The 18,126-nt window shown below is 29.4% G+C and overlaps 2 protein-coding genes across 2 annotated transcripts; both read right to left on the reverse strand.

The window, feature by feature from the left end:
- Positions 1 to 2,791: 2,791 nt before the first annotated feature.
- Positions 2,792 to 6,885, reverse strand: LOC149494122 (uncharacterized). The gene is made up of 4 exons (XM_089724956.1): positions 6,360 to 6,885; positions 3,179 to 3,277; positions 3,085 to 3,116; positions 2,792 to 2,998 (listed from the first exon to the last, which is right to left on the reverse strand). Exons 1-4 carry the CDS (start codon positions 6,883 to 6,885, stop codon positions 2,792 to 2,794), a joined length of 864 nt encoding a protein of 287 aa, XP_089581082.1.
- A 3,905-nt stretch (positions 6,886 to 10,790) lies between these two features.
- LOC105643977 (non-specific lipid transfer protein GPI-anchored 31) lies at positions 10,791 to 12,853 on the reverse strand. Its single transcript, XM_012229220.3, has 3 exons — positions 12,419 to 12,853; positions 12,283 to 12,309; positions 10,791 to 11,192 (listed from the first exon to the last, which is right to left on the reverse strand). Exons 1-3 carry the CDS (start codon positions 12,762 to 12,764, stop codon positions 11,026 to 11,028), a joined length of 540 nt encoding a protein of 179 aa, XP_012084610.1. The 5' UTR covers positions 12,765 to 12,853; the 3' UTR covers positions 10,791 to 11,025.
- Between the last annotated feature and the right edge of the window lie 5,273 nt (positions 12,854 to 18,126).

Genomic DNA, 18,126 nt, shown 5'->3' on the forward strand with positions numbered 1-18,126 from the left:
TGCCTCAGCAAGTGGTTGATGATGTCTTAAGTGCTATAAAGTCACGCTGGCTAGACTGATGAAGACTAGAAGCTTATCCAATTATTAAAATGCAGATTACATATAAAGAAACCAACAAAGAGAAGGATTTGAAAATTAACATTCTAATTCATGACAATGAAATGTCTCATCATAACTTGACAAACTATTTCTCAAATTATGCCAAATTCATATAAATTATAACCTTACAGAAATTGACTCAACATTCGTATTCGTCCTTAATTTTATTGCTTATTGGATATAAATTTTTCATACAATTTCATATTAAACTAATCTTTTTTAGTACACTAAGCCATAAACTAGTGATAAAAATATGTACGGTCTGTCAATAGATTCAGGTTTAAGGGCAATTTGTTATCTTCCAAGAAATGGTTGTCCTCTTCCAACCTATTTTCTCTCGCTTCCAGCCTAAGTGTCACTACTCTAACAAAATCTCTAATAATTCTGACGCAGAGGAAACATAGTAGAAATTTAGAAAATGCAAAAGGCTCTCAAAATGCATTATAAAAAAACCAAAAGAAGCACCTTACCTTACAGAATAGGAAGCAAATCAAAACGTTCCAAAAGATTGGAAAAATTGCGAACATTTTCTTGAATGATTTAGTAAAGAATTATTAGCACAAACTGTCACAAAAAAATATTTCTCAAAATATGGAAGACATATAATAGTATTAGAGGTAAGGATGCTAAATTGATTAACTTTCTTCACACCAAAACCATTCTTTCATTTCATTTATATTTGCTAGAGAAAACAATAGAAACCATTGGTTAATGCTTTCAATTTTTTGGTTCAAAACATAATGAATGTTCTGTTCGTTAATTTTAGTTGTTTTAATAATTATTAGCTATTAGTTATTTAATTTAAAATGACAAAAAAAAGACATTAATTGTTTAATTAGCTAAATTCGGAGAATAAAAACAATGGATATGCTTGTCAAAAAAAAAAAGAATTAAAAGCTAAATGCTAAATATTAAAGTGTTTTATAAAAAGCTCCATCAACTTCTAAAACCTATATTACCAAATGCTACAATTAATAGAGATAAAATTTTAACTTGGTCAAAACATTAAAAGCTAACCCAAAAGTTTTTGCTGAACATGACCGAAATCTTCACTTGCACTAAAATAAAGAGAATGGCATACAACAATTCTATTGTACAAAAAGTTAGTCCAAAACATTTCATTTCAAATAAAGAGAATGGCCATTTTTCATGAAATGAAGAATTTTGCATTCTATTATACAATTGTTAAGTAGAGAATGAAATAAGAAACCAGTTATTTGTATACTCTCATTAATCATACATTACTATCTGGTCGAACATGGCATTTGTCCCCTGGACTTGTGGAAAAAAATTTTGTGATCCCATTTACTTTGAAAATCACCTTGCGGCCCCTTAAAGTTGTAAATTTGTTACTATTAAACACTCATCCAAACAAATGAAAACGCGTAGATGTGTAAAAAAAAAATGATGACTTGTGAAAAATAAAGTTAGAAAGATCTATTTTTATTTTTTATTTATTTGTAGACTTACTTTATACATTGTGGTGGACACCAACACCACAAATCCATTGGCTTGCTTCGCTTCTTCATCTGCGATATTCTTCTCTAAAATTAAAGTCTAGAATACTGTATGTTTAGGACATGAAAAGAATGTGAAAACTATTTATCCAATTCACTGAAAATTCTAGGCATGAATTCATTTACAAAATTCAAGCATCACTTGGAAATTAAAAAGAAAACTAGTAGGAAAAGAAAGTATTTCATAAAGAAATAATATAGCACAAAACAGTAAGCTCCTAAAGTATAGTGAAAGCTTACACTCTGAAGGTGGATGATATATGATTTTGCAATTCTAGCACATGCAGAATGTATTCGGGTTTTAACAGAGCTTCAAAGGGTAAACATTTTCTGCAAATAGGCAGGAGGAAAGAACAAAAAGAAAAAGTTCAAAGAGCAAGTGATGTATTCCGCTATTGCTATCTACACTCTTTCAACTATTTATCTCTAAATTTAAAATAAAAAAAAAAAAAAAAAATTCTAAGTATAGTTGACAGAATATATTAACCCACTTACAACATCAGTAATTGTCACCTCATTTGCAGAACAAAATCCTCCTTCTGCCACTAATGAATTAGAATTGTCATCAAAGTCTCTAAAATTAATAATGGTTCTTTTGGAGGCCAAAAAGTAATTTCACTGTTCAACCATTGTGATTTTTTTTATCCGGCTTTCTAATAATTTATAAAAAGTTCCGTTGTCTGATCTTTTTTTATTTTTTTTTAAGTTGTCGGATTACAACATAATAACTCCAACTACTAATATTTCATAATACTTCTCAATAACTTGTAAAAAGTGATTTTTTTTTTTTTTTAAATTGCCGCATAGAAAATAATTACTCATGTTGCAAATATTTTATAATATTTTCTAATATATTAAAAAGTTGTGGTTTTTATAAAAGTTGCTCATTTACAAAATAATAGTTCCAATTACGAATATTATGTAATATTTTCTAGTCCTTAAACTATTAAAAAGAAATTATTAATTAAAAGTGACTTAAATAGTATGTCATAACTCACGTCGAATATATATTAAGGTCAAGGGCTTGATTGGTAAGAAAGCATTTATAATGAGAGACAATTATAAACTTCAAATAAGATTAATGTTATATTCAAAAAAGGAGTGAGAAAATATTTAAGGAAAACTGAGAGAAATCTAATTCAAATAAGCTAAAAATAGGCAGTAGAGTCATACTTTCACCATGTTAATTCAAATATAACTTTCTCATTTGGTTTAAGAGACTCGAACAAACTTTTCCCTTGAACAACTTTTAACTCTTTTGCTCTATTATATGTTCTAGTTTTGGCCTTAACATCTTTTAAGAGATGGCGCCAGCACAACTTCTTGTAATTACAACTGCATTGCTGAATTTCTTCCATATTGGTAAAAGTCTCACAAAGGAACTGTAGAACACAAAATCCCAATTGTTAATTTATTGTCACAATGCCAAATTAGAAATTGTCAATAGAATCAAAATGCAACTAAATACCTTTCTAAAGTCTTTGTTGTACAATCCTCTACCTACAGACAGAGTTCTTGGATGATTACACCATAATAGTCCATCCAAAAAGCTGAAAAATTACCTCCTGACCCTAAAACGAATTGTATTTCTACATGATCAAGATTCGATGGACAAGGACTAGTCATGTAAGTCCATTCCATTGGATTGAATGAAATTTTATCTATTAAATCAAACAACAAAAGAACAATTTAAAAAGTTAGTACCCATTTGGTATAAATCAGTTATACAAATTGTTTGTATAGAACTAACTTGGAATTCTCTGTTTTCATATATTTGGTAAAATGAAAATATTCATTCTCAATTTTAGAATTCAAGTTCGTTATACCAAAGGAGGAATATGATTAGGTAAGGTAAAACAAATAAAGTTAAAAAGAAAAAAAATGAAGAGGAAAATTTCGAGATATTACCATATAGGAAGTCAATTTCAGAGCAAGAACTTGAGGTTTATGGAACATTGTAAGATAAATCGGGGAGATGAGCAAAAGAAGGTGGTAGGTTTGGTTATAAAAGGAAGCTAATGTTTAGGTTTCTAAACACACCAAAACACACTAAAAATACTTAAATGTGTTTTATATTAGGGATTTAGAGCAAGTCTCTTGGAGTATAAAATATTTGGAGTGTTTTGAGGGTGTCGGGTAGAAAAATAGTTTGTAATTGTGGTTGTAACAATTTGCCGCATAGTGAATATTTTTCTTGGTTGTCGTTTGGCAACGGCCGTGGTTTTTCTCCACTTGGGGAGTTTTCCACGTTAAATTATCGTGTTCTCTTTAATTTCTCAGTCATTATTTTATTTTCTCATTTATTCCTGCTTGAAGCCGATCCGAAGGGCGGGAAAAATAGCGATTTTCCCAATAAGTGGTATCAGAGCCTAGTTGTTAGGCGGAGCTTTTAGTGTTAAAATAATTTCTTGTAATTTAAATTATAAGTATGCACTGTGGTTGCGGCTTAGTCTGATCTTCCACATCAGAAATACTATTATTAGAAATTATTTTATTTTAAAAGCAGGTGGAGTTTTGGAAGTCTTGAAGCGGGTGGAGCTTTGCTTTGGTGTGCTTGAGTACCGGTGGTGAAGATCCTGATGATAATTATTGAAGTTATTCTAGTACGAAAGTTCTGATAATATACCGTGCACGTAACTTCTGTCTAGAAGGCTAGATTTTAAGTGGAACCACTTGTGACCCCTCCGCTCAACTGGGATTTTACGTGGAATGGTAATACTGTCTAGGAGATCATTGTGGTCTTTCCTGTGTATTGCCGAATCGGTTTACTTCACTAATTATTGGGTTCACTGTTATAAGCACAAGTAAGCATGTCGGCTATGAGATGCGAGATTGAGAAATTTGACGGGAGAATGAATTTTGCACTGTGGCAAGTGCAAGTCAAAGATGTGTTGATTCAGTCTGGACTGTATAAGGTTTTGCAGGGTAAACCAGTCAGCGGAAAGAATTCAGAAAAAGACAGTAGCAGTGGAGACTCAGAAAAATCCAAGATTAGCGATGAAGAATGGGATGAGCTGGATATCAAAGTGGCAAGTCAAATTCACATGTGTCTAGCAAAAAATGTTCTTGCTAATGTGCTTGGATTGTCCACGACAAAGGAGCTGTGGGAGAAACTAGAAGAATTGTACTAGGAAAAAAATATATCCAACAGGTTATATTTGAAGGAGCAATTTCATAAGTTGAAAATGGCGGAAGGTACAAAGCTGTCAGATCACCTGAGTGTTCTTAACGGCATCGTCTCTGAATTGGAAACTCTTGGAGTGAAAACCGAAGATGAAGATAAAGCTCTCCGACTCATCCTGTCACTTCCTTCGACATATGAGCACATGAAACCTGTTCTGAAATATGGTAGTAAGGAAGTGGTGTATGCGGATGTGGTTAGTAAGCTCATTACTGAGGAGAGAAGACTGAATGAAATGAAAAATAAATCATATGAGGATTCAACTTTATCTGTCGGTACCAGGAAAAAGAATAAAAGCTCTGGAAAGAGGAAGGTTGTCTGCTGGGGTTGTGGTCAAACTGGACACGTGAGGAAGGATTGCCCGAACGGTGGAGCTGATTCAGCCAGAAGCTCTAACGTTGTTGCTGCCAATGTGATCTCCTGTGGCAAAGGAGATGATGTGATCTCTCTGTAATCGAGAGATGTGTGTCCTCATGGCATGATTGCTACCCGTTGAGATGCCATGGAAGAGGACAGATTATTGGTAGCTGGTCCACATAAATGCGCACGGCATTGGTTGACAGTTGATGCAAAGTGTGTGGTGGAAAAAATATGTCGATGGCTAATGAACTCTCGGAAAAGTCAACAGGAGGGTTGCACCATAAACTATTAGCAGGATCCGATATGGCCGATGGAAAATTCTTGGAGTCGGTGAAGTGGTTCCAAGTGGCGATACTCTTTTATGGTGGAGTATGATAATTCTTGAAGATAAGAATTATGATTGTCGGTAGCAGACAATGTTGTGTATTGTTTTTTTTTTTTTCAAGGTGGAGATTGTTAGCCTCTTTTATTGAAAAAAAAAAAAAAAAAAAAAGGTTTTGCTCAATCCCACATCGGGGAGATGAGCAAAAGAAGGTGGTAGGTTTGGTTATAAAAGGAAGCTAATGTTTAGGTTTCTAAACACACCAAAACACACTAAAAATACTTAAATTTGTTTTATATTAGGGATTTAGAGCAAGTCTCTTGGAGTATAAAATATTTGGGGTGATTTGAGGGTGTCGGGTAGAAAAATATTTTGTAATTGTGGTTGTAACAATTTGCCGCATAGTGAATATTTTTCTTGGTTGTCGTTTGGCAACGGCCGTGGTTTTTCTCCACTTAGGGAGTTTTCTACGTTAAATTATCGTGTTCTCTTTAATTTCTCAGTCATTATTTTATTTTCTCATTTATTCCTGCTTAAAGCTGATCCGAAGGGCGGGAACAATAGCGATTTTCCCAACAACTTCCTCAACTTAAGAAACCACCTTGTGTTAATTTAACTTATTGGATCAAAACAGAGTTGAGCAGTTTGTAGACTTGAGGCATCTATATGATAAGATGAAGGTAGACTTGGATTCTTGTAGGAGTACGACTTCAAATTTGGATCATGAACCTCAATTGCCTCTAAATCTTGTTTAATCCACAAACTTAAGCTCTTAAGCCCGTGACTGGAAATTTCACTTGTTTTAGAACAACGTTGAGATTCTACGTGCAAGGTTTCAAGAAAATGGAATTTAGCAAAAGGGGTTGAATCCATCGTTCACGGATTTCAGGAGCACTTACTCTCAACTGTTTTAAATGTGTACAAGCAAGTGAATTCAAGTCCAAATTACGAGTATAATTATAACTCAGGCTACTGTAATGCAGATCCTGAAGATTTGATGCTTGAATAGCAAAATCTCTGTTTGAGTTAGAAATTAGCTTAACAGTTGCTAATTTTTGCGGGTTTGGAACAGAAAATTCCTCATAAAATCCTTGACAGAATCTCATATCAAGTTGCTCGAGCGAAGGGCTAGAAGATAGTAGCTTTTCTGCTGCCAATTTACTAATATAAACACTTAATAGCGACATCTTTTGCAAGCAAGGAAACTTGAAATCACCATTAAAATTTGGTTTCTCAAACAATTGAAAACCTTCTATCTTCAATATGGATAATGATTTGGCAATAAAGATTGTTTCAGGTAAAACATACCCTGGTGGGGTGGTGGAACTATTACTGGCAACAATGTCTAAATGCTTGATGTAGTTCTTCGCGAGCAATCTCATCCATTGATTTATGTGGGAACCCATATTTGTTTTTGAATCAAAAACAGTGTGCAGATGCAAAATCAAAGTTTCAATTTTGATTGTTTCTGGAGTGCTTTTGAGTTTTTCCGATGATTCATCAACGAATTTTATAAATTTTTCTACTTTTTTCTCTGGTAGCCAAATATTGTCACAAAATCGTCTCTTGAAACGTAAATATTTGAATTTGAAACTCTGTGTTGGAAGCGACTTCCACAATCGCCGCCATGTGTTCGATAAAATGCTTAAAACCATTTTTTATATAAATTGTAATTATATTATTAAAACCATTTTTAGAAAATATATGACAATAATATTACAATAAAAAATATTCTATTTATTTTTATAATTATATTTATTTACTTATATAGTCAATAAAACTTTATGATTTTGAAGTCACCATTTCATTTAGCAGTGAAATCTTTATTGAGCTAATTACTTATCTAATAATTTATTTAGTCAAATGATTATTATTTCTCATATTATTGATTTTTTCTAAAAGTAAAAAAAAAACACTTTATTGAAAATAAAAAGAAGAAATACAATTGGAAAAGATTATTGATTATTGGTTATTATATCTTTACATTTATGTTTTTGCATTCAATTAATTAATTAATTGCAATATATATGAAGTGGAGGGCAATTAAAAAATTATGTCATATGTCATTTCTTGAAATAACAGCCAAATTGCCAAGTGAAATCCATAACGAAATATCAAGCCACGTGTTAATTTCTCGAGAAAAAGTTTTTGTTTCATATCTATAATCTATAATCTGTCTATACTATATATAAATGTGGAAATAAGAGAAGAAATAGAAGGAAACAATAAATTTTTGACAGCGTCTTTGATAAGACTTTGAATATTCTAAAATAACCTTAGGTATCACCAATTAGAAAATTATATTTTATTATTTAATTAGATATAAGTTTGAAAATTATTTTTAAATAAATATATATAGATAATTAAGAATTTAAAAATTTTAAGTTTTATTTTTTAAGAAACATACATGATAATGAGACATTTGAAAATATTTTATATTTTATTTTCAAATATTTGATTTTATTTTGATTATAATTTAAAATATTTATTTAGAAGAGAGCTAAAAAAAAAAGAAAAAATATATTATTTTTTATGTTTGTATGTTTCAAATAGGATATGCATAATATTTTACTTAAGAGAGATAAAAAAAATATACTCTTCTTTTTTCTTATGGTTGTAGAAAATTGAGGATTTATTTGGAGAGGATAGCATGTTTGTTTTATGAATATTTTTTTATTAATTAATTAATTTATTTATTTATTTATTTTACATGTGCAACTTAGAAAAATAGAAAAATAAAATTAGATCATAACATGATTTGCTTTTTAATTTTCATTTATTGACTTAGGTATAGTTTTTTTTTTGTCCATTAATATCAAATTTTATTAAATTAAGGTCTTCCTAGTTAAAGAAGTGGTTAATTTTTAAAATTCAAAATTGATATTTTTTAATATAATTTTATTTCTTGTTATATGTTAAATTTTGAAAAGAGTACTATTTTTGATAATGATTTTTTTACTTTTTACTTTTTTTTCCGTTACTGAATTAATTTATGACTACTATCACTCTAGTCTAATAAGATATTTATGTCTCCCTTATAATAAATAAATGGCCTCTTAATAATTAAACATTTTCAATTTTCTTGATATTTTTTCTATCGTATTCTAAATGTATTTAACTTGAAAAAAAATAGTATTTTATGAAACTAAAAAGCGTGCAAGGGCAGTCATAAAAATTATCTTAGTTATGACCAATTAGAATATCCTAAAATAATGAAATTTAAATATCCGATAGTACCCTTAGTGAAATTTAAATATTTTAAAATAATTTTAGTCATAAACAATTAGAAAATAATTTTTAAAATTTTTGATTAATGAAACAGTTTCTTGAACTTCTTCAATATGCCCACGTATAAAAAAAATTATGCGCGTATTAACAATGTCTAAATACAAAATATGATAGACAAGAATTTTTCTTAAAACTGGTATATTTCTAAATGATTTTGTGACCATATTATACATCTATATATAAAACTTTATCCAAATTCGCGCTCATATGAGTCACATGCGTACATTATTAACTCTACTATATTAAACAATTATGTAAAAATATAAATAAATATGTGCGTTATAATTAAAAGTATAGCACATATTGTGTGATACAGAAAGAGAATAGACATCCAATTTTGCTTTAAAAACATAAAGACATTAAATGCATAATCCTCTCTTCAAAAAAAAAAAAAAAAAATGCATAATCCATATTTTATCTGTCATTGTCTCATTTAATGCATCTGACAGAATTAAATTAAGGATATTATAATCTTTTTCCTTTGTACATATGAACTTGCTTTTGCCCTCTTTCGTATTCACTATTCTTTTCCTTTTTCTTGCTTCTTACAGAGATAATTCAAACTGGAAGCTCTAAACATTAGAAAGAAGGGTTTGGGGATTTCCAAGGCTGCAAAAGACAAAGTGATGGCGCCTCTCTATTCACAAAACAGCAATAATATTAGTCCCCAATTTGTTAAAAGAAGCGAAGGGCCAGTGAGGCCTCATTATTTGAAACTGCTCAATTTGTCTTCTTCAAAAGTCACCAAAACAGCTTTCATTTCCAATCGGACAATAAAGAAAATGTGGTCCATAACGAGCACCACCGCCACAAATTGGCGGAAAGTCTCCACTAAATTACTCTTTCTTTTAATATTCCGTTCCACTAAATTTGTTGTTTTAATCTTTTAAATAATAATTATTTTTTTCAATTTTATTCTTATTTTTTATTTCGTCTGTCAGTTTCAAAATATAATAAAATTATTATATTAAGAAAACAATTAATTTTCTTAATTTTATAATATTTATTACTCTTAAAATACTTAAAAGGAAACTATTTAAAATGGTTTATAATTTCAAACAAAATAATTATAAAAAATAATTTATATTTTGAAACAGAATATTATCTCCATTAAATAAGCATAATTATCTATAAATTACTTCATCTGTCCCAAAAAAAAAGTCCATCTTTGCTCTTTCCTTTTTAATCTGTCCCAAAATAGTCTACTTTCCTAATCTCCATTGAAATAAGCATAATTATATATAAATTTCTCCCTCCGTTTAAAAAAAAAGAAAATGATCGATCTTTCCTTTTCTTTTTGATTTACCTCAAAATATAGTCCACTTTTCTTTTTGATTTGCCTCAAAATATAGTCCACTTTCCTTTTTAGTTTGTCTCAAAATATAATACACTTTCCTTTTTTACATTGTAGTTTCCTTTTTTCCACTATAATTACTACAATTTTTTGGTTTATCTCAAAATATAATACACTTTCCTTTCTTACATTGTAGTTTCCTTTTTGCCACTGTAATTAATCCTTGAATTGCTTACTATAACTTTATTAAAATACCTTATTTTCAATAATCCTCATTCATTATTAATTATTTTATTAATTATTAATTATTAATTCAATATTCATATGTTATTTAAAATGAACATAATTAAAAAGCTATATGAAAAGTTATATGAATTAAGTTAAAAGAAGTTATATGAATTAAATTATCTTTTAATAATATTTCTTTCACATGTGAAAATATAAAATGTAAAAATAAAAAATAACTATCTTTTTGGAACGGAAGTAATAATAAAAACAATTTAATCAAATTAACTTTTTTTTTCCTTAAATAGAATCAATTCTTAAAAAATGAAAATACTAATCCCATTATTAATTCTCCAAATAATTAATGCTTCTCCAGTGAAAATACCAAAACATAAAAATAAAGATAGGAGAAAATAATTAATACTTAATTATCTAAAATTTGTAATATGACAGAAGAAGAAATTTGAGAAGGAAAAAGATAAGGCTGAAATCCTTCCAATCCACTTCAAATTTAAGCTCTGCACATTCCATTCACCAAACAAAGTTCATACTCATAAATTAGCAGAAATGAAAGAAGATATTCATACCACAAAGCAACCTTCTGTGAGCCCAAAATGAATTCATATCTACTCCATTAAGAGAGGACTAATGCAAGTACACCAAAATACCAAATTCAAGCAAAATTAAGTTCCTCATATTATATAATCCTCTGCTTGACTCAAAAGGGTGACATAATTACTCAGAAACTAGAGAATGATGCAATTACAAGGCCAATTGCTAGAGAGCCAACTGAGATTGACAATCCGCGAGAACCTGCATTCCCTGGAGATGGTGCTGGTGCTGACACAGTTGCTCCGGCGGTCACAGTTGGGGCAGCAGCACCACTAACAGATGGTGAAAGAGCACCTATGAAAGCAATTAACCAATTTGTAGAAAGTAATTAACTTGATAAAGTGAATTGGCCATTCGAAAATGCAAAATTGCTTGCATACAGCATACACACACAAGCAACCAAAAAAAAGAATTTGAAAAGGACTAAAAAAGATCAAGAGAACTATAGTTTATTGGTAATCCACCAAGAAATAACACAAAGGTGAATGTAAAGAAAAATAAAGTCTACCAATCGGAAATTAAAGATAGATTCTTTAAAAATTGTACCTAGTTTATTTTTTGTTTTCCTACTCTGGTTTCAATTAAAAAAAATGTTTTCATTGCTTTGGCATAGACCCAGTCTAGATGAGTTTTTCTTTTCTCTCAATCAAGCAATGTGAACTGGGAAAACCTGGCATTCCCTTCTTCAAATCATTAAAGTGATATAGAGTCAAATGATACATTCAACAATATTAGCCAAAAAAATATCCACTAAATCATCATATATAGTAATCAAATGATATAGTCAAACAAAATATGTAATACAAGCCATTTTGACCATGCAGCTAGCTCAGAAATCAATTTCATAACTCATTATGACAGATCAAATTACCACATTTGGTACCTCCATTATTTGAAATATGTCTACATAAAGGAAATTAGTCAGCATTTTATTTTGATATTTTTTATAGAAATTTCAAACAATATAAATGAAAAGTCCAAAACACCCTTCTGGACTTTTCTCTGTCTCACAATTTGAATTACTTTTGATTTCATATTTTCACCCACAATTACCTGACAAACCAAAACATAAAACATAGACTCTAGCTGATTTTAGGAAATCCTTTTATGATGCTCATAGAATATTTGAAACTTATTAGAAGGAAAATAAAGAACAAAAAGATAATGGAAAGGATTTCCAGAAGGTGACACCAAGCTGACTGTAGAGAAAAAATAAATTTTGGAAAAAAAAAAAACAGAGAAAGAAAAACATCATCTGGCCTCTATGCATGTAGATTGCAAGCAAAAACAATTGGAAAAAAAAAACTCCAGGAAATCATGGATTTGAAACAATTTAAAAAAAAAAATTTAGTATCATCAGTAAAGATTAGGGATCAGAACATACCAGGAGCAGCAGCAGGAGCCAAAGCCACTGCAACAACAGAACACCCAACAAAATCAATTAAATCCCTAAAAACCCACAAAAGAAACAGCACAAAATGCAAAATGCACAGAAAATGCACGAAAATCAGACAACTAACATCCACAATTAGAAGCAGGAGGGGCTTGGAGTTTGCAGACAGTAGGAAGACTTAAAGCCTTAGTGACATTCAAAACGACACCCAATTGAGCGCTGCTCTTAAAAGCCTCACAAAGACACTCTGCATCTGTTTGCAAGACCGTTTTCAACCCAGAGCAGCACGTTTTTTCTGGTTTTGTTGTCGTACTGCCGTTTGAAACAAAAGACAAGCAATCCGCCATGTTCAACACTAAACTTGAGCAGTCCACAGACGGTGCCGGAGCTGTATGGTGGTGGCCGGCACCATTAGCGCCCGAGATGGAAAGAATTGAAACAATGCAGAGAATCACAGAGAGCTTCACTGCCATTTTTGGAGTGTGAGTAAGAGCTATTGTTGACAAGTGAAGTGGGTTTGGTGTAGAGAGAAAGATAAATAAGAGAAGTGCGTGGAGAGAGAGAGAGAGAGAGGGCCATGTGGAAAAGCAAGTTCAGTGCAATAGAGAGGGGTGGTATACGTGGCAAACATGGCAGGTTACAGATTTTAATGAGTTGTATATTGAGGAGATTTTTGTTTTTTACCTTTTTCCTTTCGTTTTTTAGAATTCTTCGATCGCATATTTATTTATTTATTTATTTATTTCCAAATGTATTCAAATATTAATAATTTACAGAAAAATTTCTATTTTAGATATTCTTTTTTTCAGAAAATTTTATCTAATTTAAGAACTTTGCATTTCATACCGATATTAAAAATCTATTTTACCCTTATTTTAATTCTTTGTAAAGCTTTTACTACGAGAGATTGTCAAGATAGTGGCAAATAAAACTATAGATGAATATTTAATGCGAATAAATTTTGAACAATTGGTTTTTTACATCTATTTTTGCTGATTAAAATAGAGTTTGAATAGAAAAAGGCCATAAAGTTTTTAGGTTGACCATAATGAAAAGAATTTCTACGGACTTTGCTCGAATGTTTGAAAAATGATATGATATTTAAAGTATATCTTTAATAACCAAAGGTAATTGAAAAGTTAAATGAACATAAATTTTCACATTTCTATACAACTTTTCTAAACAAAGAACCAAAAAATGATTTTTCCTCCACAACTTAGAGCATAAATTTTATTTTTTTTTTTAACCGTCTTTATTATCTTCATTTCAACAAAATATTTAAAGCCTTATTGAAAATTGAAACATAATTTAAAGTATACATTGATATTGGAGAATAAATAAATGAGATATTAGGGGTAAATTAGAAAAAGAAGGCCAAAAAATTTGATTAAACTAATTTCTTAATCTTGGTGAAAAATTAGTTGTTTCTATATAAAAAGAATGAAGGGAGTATATTAAACATAAAGTTGTGAAATTAATTAATATCGATAATTATTTTTTTATTTTAAGATTTGATTAAATTGAAATAAATTTTAAAAGTAGAAAGATTACTTTTTTTAAAATAAAACAATTTTAAAAAATTAAAAAGAAAAATAATTTTATTACTCGCTCCATTCCGCTTAATAACAACAAATATATATTTTATTTTATTTCACTTTGGTTGTTTATTTAGAATTTTAATAGTGTATTAATAAATTATTTTTTAATTTTACTGTATTTATTAAGTTTTAATTTATTTTTATATTTACATTTATTTTTCTCTTTTTTTATCATTGCTTTAATTGTAGTTAAATTAAAATTTTGATTGCACACATACTAAAAAATTTTAATTATATCAAGGCATAAAAAAAAGAAATTAAGTATTACTTTAATGGTGGTGCTTTAATGTTAGATAAAATTAGAATTGGTTTTATAGTAAAATTAAATAAAGATTTTTAATTTTAAGAAGAGCAATTTAAACATTCTACTCTATAGTTTTAAAAAATTAATCTATTCTGATCTTTTTTTTTAATTCTTGTAAAAATATGAAACGTTACTGTTAAAGTAGAACGAAGGTAGTCACAAGATTGAGGGAATAAATTTTTTTAAAAATTTTTCTCCTATTAAAATAATTTTATTTTCCTTCTTACTTATTTTAATATTATAGTTTTATTTTTTTAGGTAGACAATTTTAATAATTTATATCCTAACCATGCATCTTAATCAATAAATATAATACTTCATTTATTCAGTTGTTTAAGTTTTTGATATAGTAATTAAGGAAGCAATTAAATTACCTAAATTGTAATCCATATTCTTTTTAGGGAAAATAATTATTTCATCTCTGAAGTTTTACAAAATTAATTAACTCATTCTCGTATTTTTATATATTAGATATTTAGACTTTAAGGTTTGGTACCATCTCATTAACTGGTTCTTTCGTTTAATTTTAGTGGTTTTTGTTGTCAGATGCCTAGTGAAAGACTAATATACCCTTATGATAAGACAAAATTAAAATCAGTATCACCGTTCTTCTCTTTCGTCTCCTTCATCTCTATTTCTACAACCGTGCAAAGTCAAAAAATAAATAAATAAATCGAAGCTTGTCTATGAGATCATGATGGCCGGTGTCATTGATTGAAGGTCTGAATTTGATGGAGGAGGAGGAGAAGGAGAATGAAGCAAGTCGGGTCGGGTCCTTTGAGTCACCCGCAACTTTCTTATCAAAATCCCTCAAATTTTCACTTTTCACAAATCTCTCTACACTTCAATTCATTTGGGGAGGCTCCACTCTAAGCTCGTTTAGCACGGATCCGGGGTGCCATTGATTGATGTTCTTTGTGTTTTGTGGCATGTGTTTGTTTTTGGGTGTTCTTAAGATTTGTGCCAATGAATGGTTTGGATCTGCCCTTAATAGAGCTGCCTTTGATCAAGTTAGTTCATATGTCCCATTTTCGTTGCATGCATTTATATTGTAGATACTTTTTGAGTGATGGAGTTTTTATCAAAGATAATTTGTTAAATACCTTAGTTGATGAATTTCTATGACAAATTGCCATTTTGATGGTATTTTCACCGTTTTAGTGTAGTTGCGTGTACTTGGATGAGGAAATTGTTTTTAATCAATGTCAGATTATGACCAATAGAGAGAACCTTGAGGCAAGAAATTGTTTCCACTACCATGATTGTTGTGAAATTGTTGATGAAAGAGGCAAAATTTTCTGCGTTTTGCTATTAAGAGATGTAGCTTTGCAGAAAATGGTGGTTGTTGGTGATTGGTGGGTTGGACATGAGTCATCTCAGGTTTTATTAAAAGCACCGTTTGTCATTTTAAAGTGTCTTTCACTCCTCTCTCTTATTTTTTACTCTTATTTAACAGAAAAATAATAAATTTTTATGGAAGGACCAGTTAATGAAACGAATCAAATTTTAAGGACTAAATATCTAATATAAAAAAAATACAAGGATGAGTTAATTAATTTTATAAAACCTCTAGGATGAAATCATTATTTTCCTTTTTTTATCAACAATTCATATTTTATTTTATAAACTTATCAAACACAAGATACTAAACCCGACAGCAAGTTCTCCCTCTCTATACGCCAATGTGGCTATCAACCAAAACAAATATAGATTTCTCCTTTGGAGATAAGAAGAGATAAGCTACAAAACAACCTTACAAATATAAAAAAAGTATCACCCTTACTTATTACAACCAAGCTACAAAATACCATGGCCTCAACACTTTTTTTCGCTAGAAAATCAAGCTAAAATTATTCCATATATCTCATAATAATAAGCACATTTTCCTTTTTCACTTGTCTCAAATTATCATTTAATTTTTCTTTTAAAAAGATAGTAAATTTGATATTTTTTATTATTCACTTATTTAATATTCCCTCCGTTTTATTTAAATAGCCAATTCTTAAGGTTTTTCTTATTCCACTTGACGCCGGCAACAACTTTTGAACTAACTCTTAGTGTGTTGACTAAGTCAAAAATATATCTATATTAATTGTAGTATTTCGTAACTTAATTTTTATAATACTTCGTCTGTTCTATTTATATAGAGAAAGTAAAAATTCCTCTATGATTAAGAAGGTGATCGTTTTATGGATTTTTTTTCTAAATCTTCCTGAAAAGATAATTAAGTCGTCCACAAATTTCAATAAAAAAAAATGGTAGTAAATGATGAGAGAGAGGATGAGTTATTTAAATGAGGAGTTTTATTTGCTTAAACACTTCCAGCAAAATAAAAAAGTGAGCTCCGCTGCTCAATATGTTCACTAATTCTTAATTTATGTTGCACATATTTTTAATATATATGTATTGTCATGGAAAAAATGTCAACATATTTTTACTACCAGTGTGGAAGTAACTATTTTATTTGTTTGCAATATTTTAAATTGTTTATAAGGTAAAGTTGTTTTTGAGAATCAAATTGTAAGTGTACATAGGTATAAGTAAATATAAATGGGCACAACAATTTTGATTTAAGCATTGTCATTTGGAGAAAAATTTATCTTCGTTCGATTTATTAGAGTTGTGTGTAAATCTCACTATACGCGTATGCATACTTAATTATTAAGCATAAATAGAAATTGTATATATAATTCAAACTATGCTTGCAACTCCACAAATTTAATCTATGCGCATAATGTGAAAAAGGTTCTCATCTTCTTGTTACACGGTTCAGTCTGTTTTTGAAAATTAATTGTCCAACCACAATAATATCTACCACTTTCATAAAATTTTTCCAAAGTCAATGTTCAAATTATGAACCAAAACAAGGGCATATTGGACTTTTTGCTTTGGCATTAGTTCCAAAGTTACCATTTTAAGTAATTTTCTCTATATAAATATAAGGGAGTAGCTTTTGAAAATTGAGTGAGCTTTTTATGACAATTTGAAAACTGTAATATTTAGCTTTTAGTGTTCAACGTTTAACTTTTAATTAAATTTTTTGACAATCATACCCATTGTTTTTTCCTTCTAATTCAACTAAGTAAACATTAATGTCCTTATTTGTCATTTTAAATTAAATAGCTAACTAAATAGTTATTTTTATAGAATATTTCAAATTTAAACCGCTATATAAATACTTACTAGCTAAAAGCTAATAGGAAACAGCTAATAAAATAGTTAATATTGTTGAACAGATCCTAAGTGTTATTCTTAGTGTTGATACTAATATTTAAAAATTAATATTATTAATAAAATTATCTTTAAATTAGCTTCATAATCCCTTAATAATCTAGAAAATCTCCTAAAATCTCCCTTTAAGAGTTAGTAAATAAATATAGTGGAGAAAATCTCTCCACTATCCTATCTCAAACTCAAATAAGTTATCCTCTACTGCTATATAAAGAGGACTAGGAAAAAAAAAAAAAGAAGAGATGAAGTATACAACATTAGTTCTCTCTCCTTAATTTTAAATACTCTTTAGAAATACTCTTAAAAGTATAATCTTATTTTTTGAGTTCATCAAATAGTGCGGTGAGCGTGGAACACACCTTCCATGATTACTTAAACTTATTGATAATATCAGTAAAAAATATTAATAATATCTACTATCAACCACCATATCCCCCAAAATCTCTCTAAATCGCGCAATTAGTGGAGCGTTATCTCCACTATCTGATCTCCCGTAAAATACCTACTTCTACTATAAATAGGGCTGATCCTCCAAAAAGAGACAACTAAACAAATTCATGACAAATTTTAGAAACAGGAAAAGACTTCCATACTTGTTACTCTCCTTTACACTAACAAGAGCAATATTAGTTTTTGAGACTATCAAGAACTATTAGAATAACAAGAATAGTTTGAACTTTTATGGTGATTGTGACTGTTATG

This window comes from Jatropha curcas, chromosome 8 (genome assembly GCF_041381405.1).
Source record: "Jatropha curcas cultivar XTBG-Jc1 chromosome 8, XTBG_Jcur_1.0, whole genome shotgun sequence".
NCBI lineage: Eukaryota > Viridiplantae > Streptophyta > Magnoliopsida > Malpighiales > Euphorbiaceae > Jatropha > Jatropha curcas.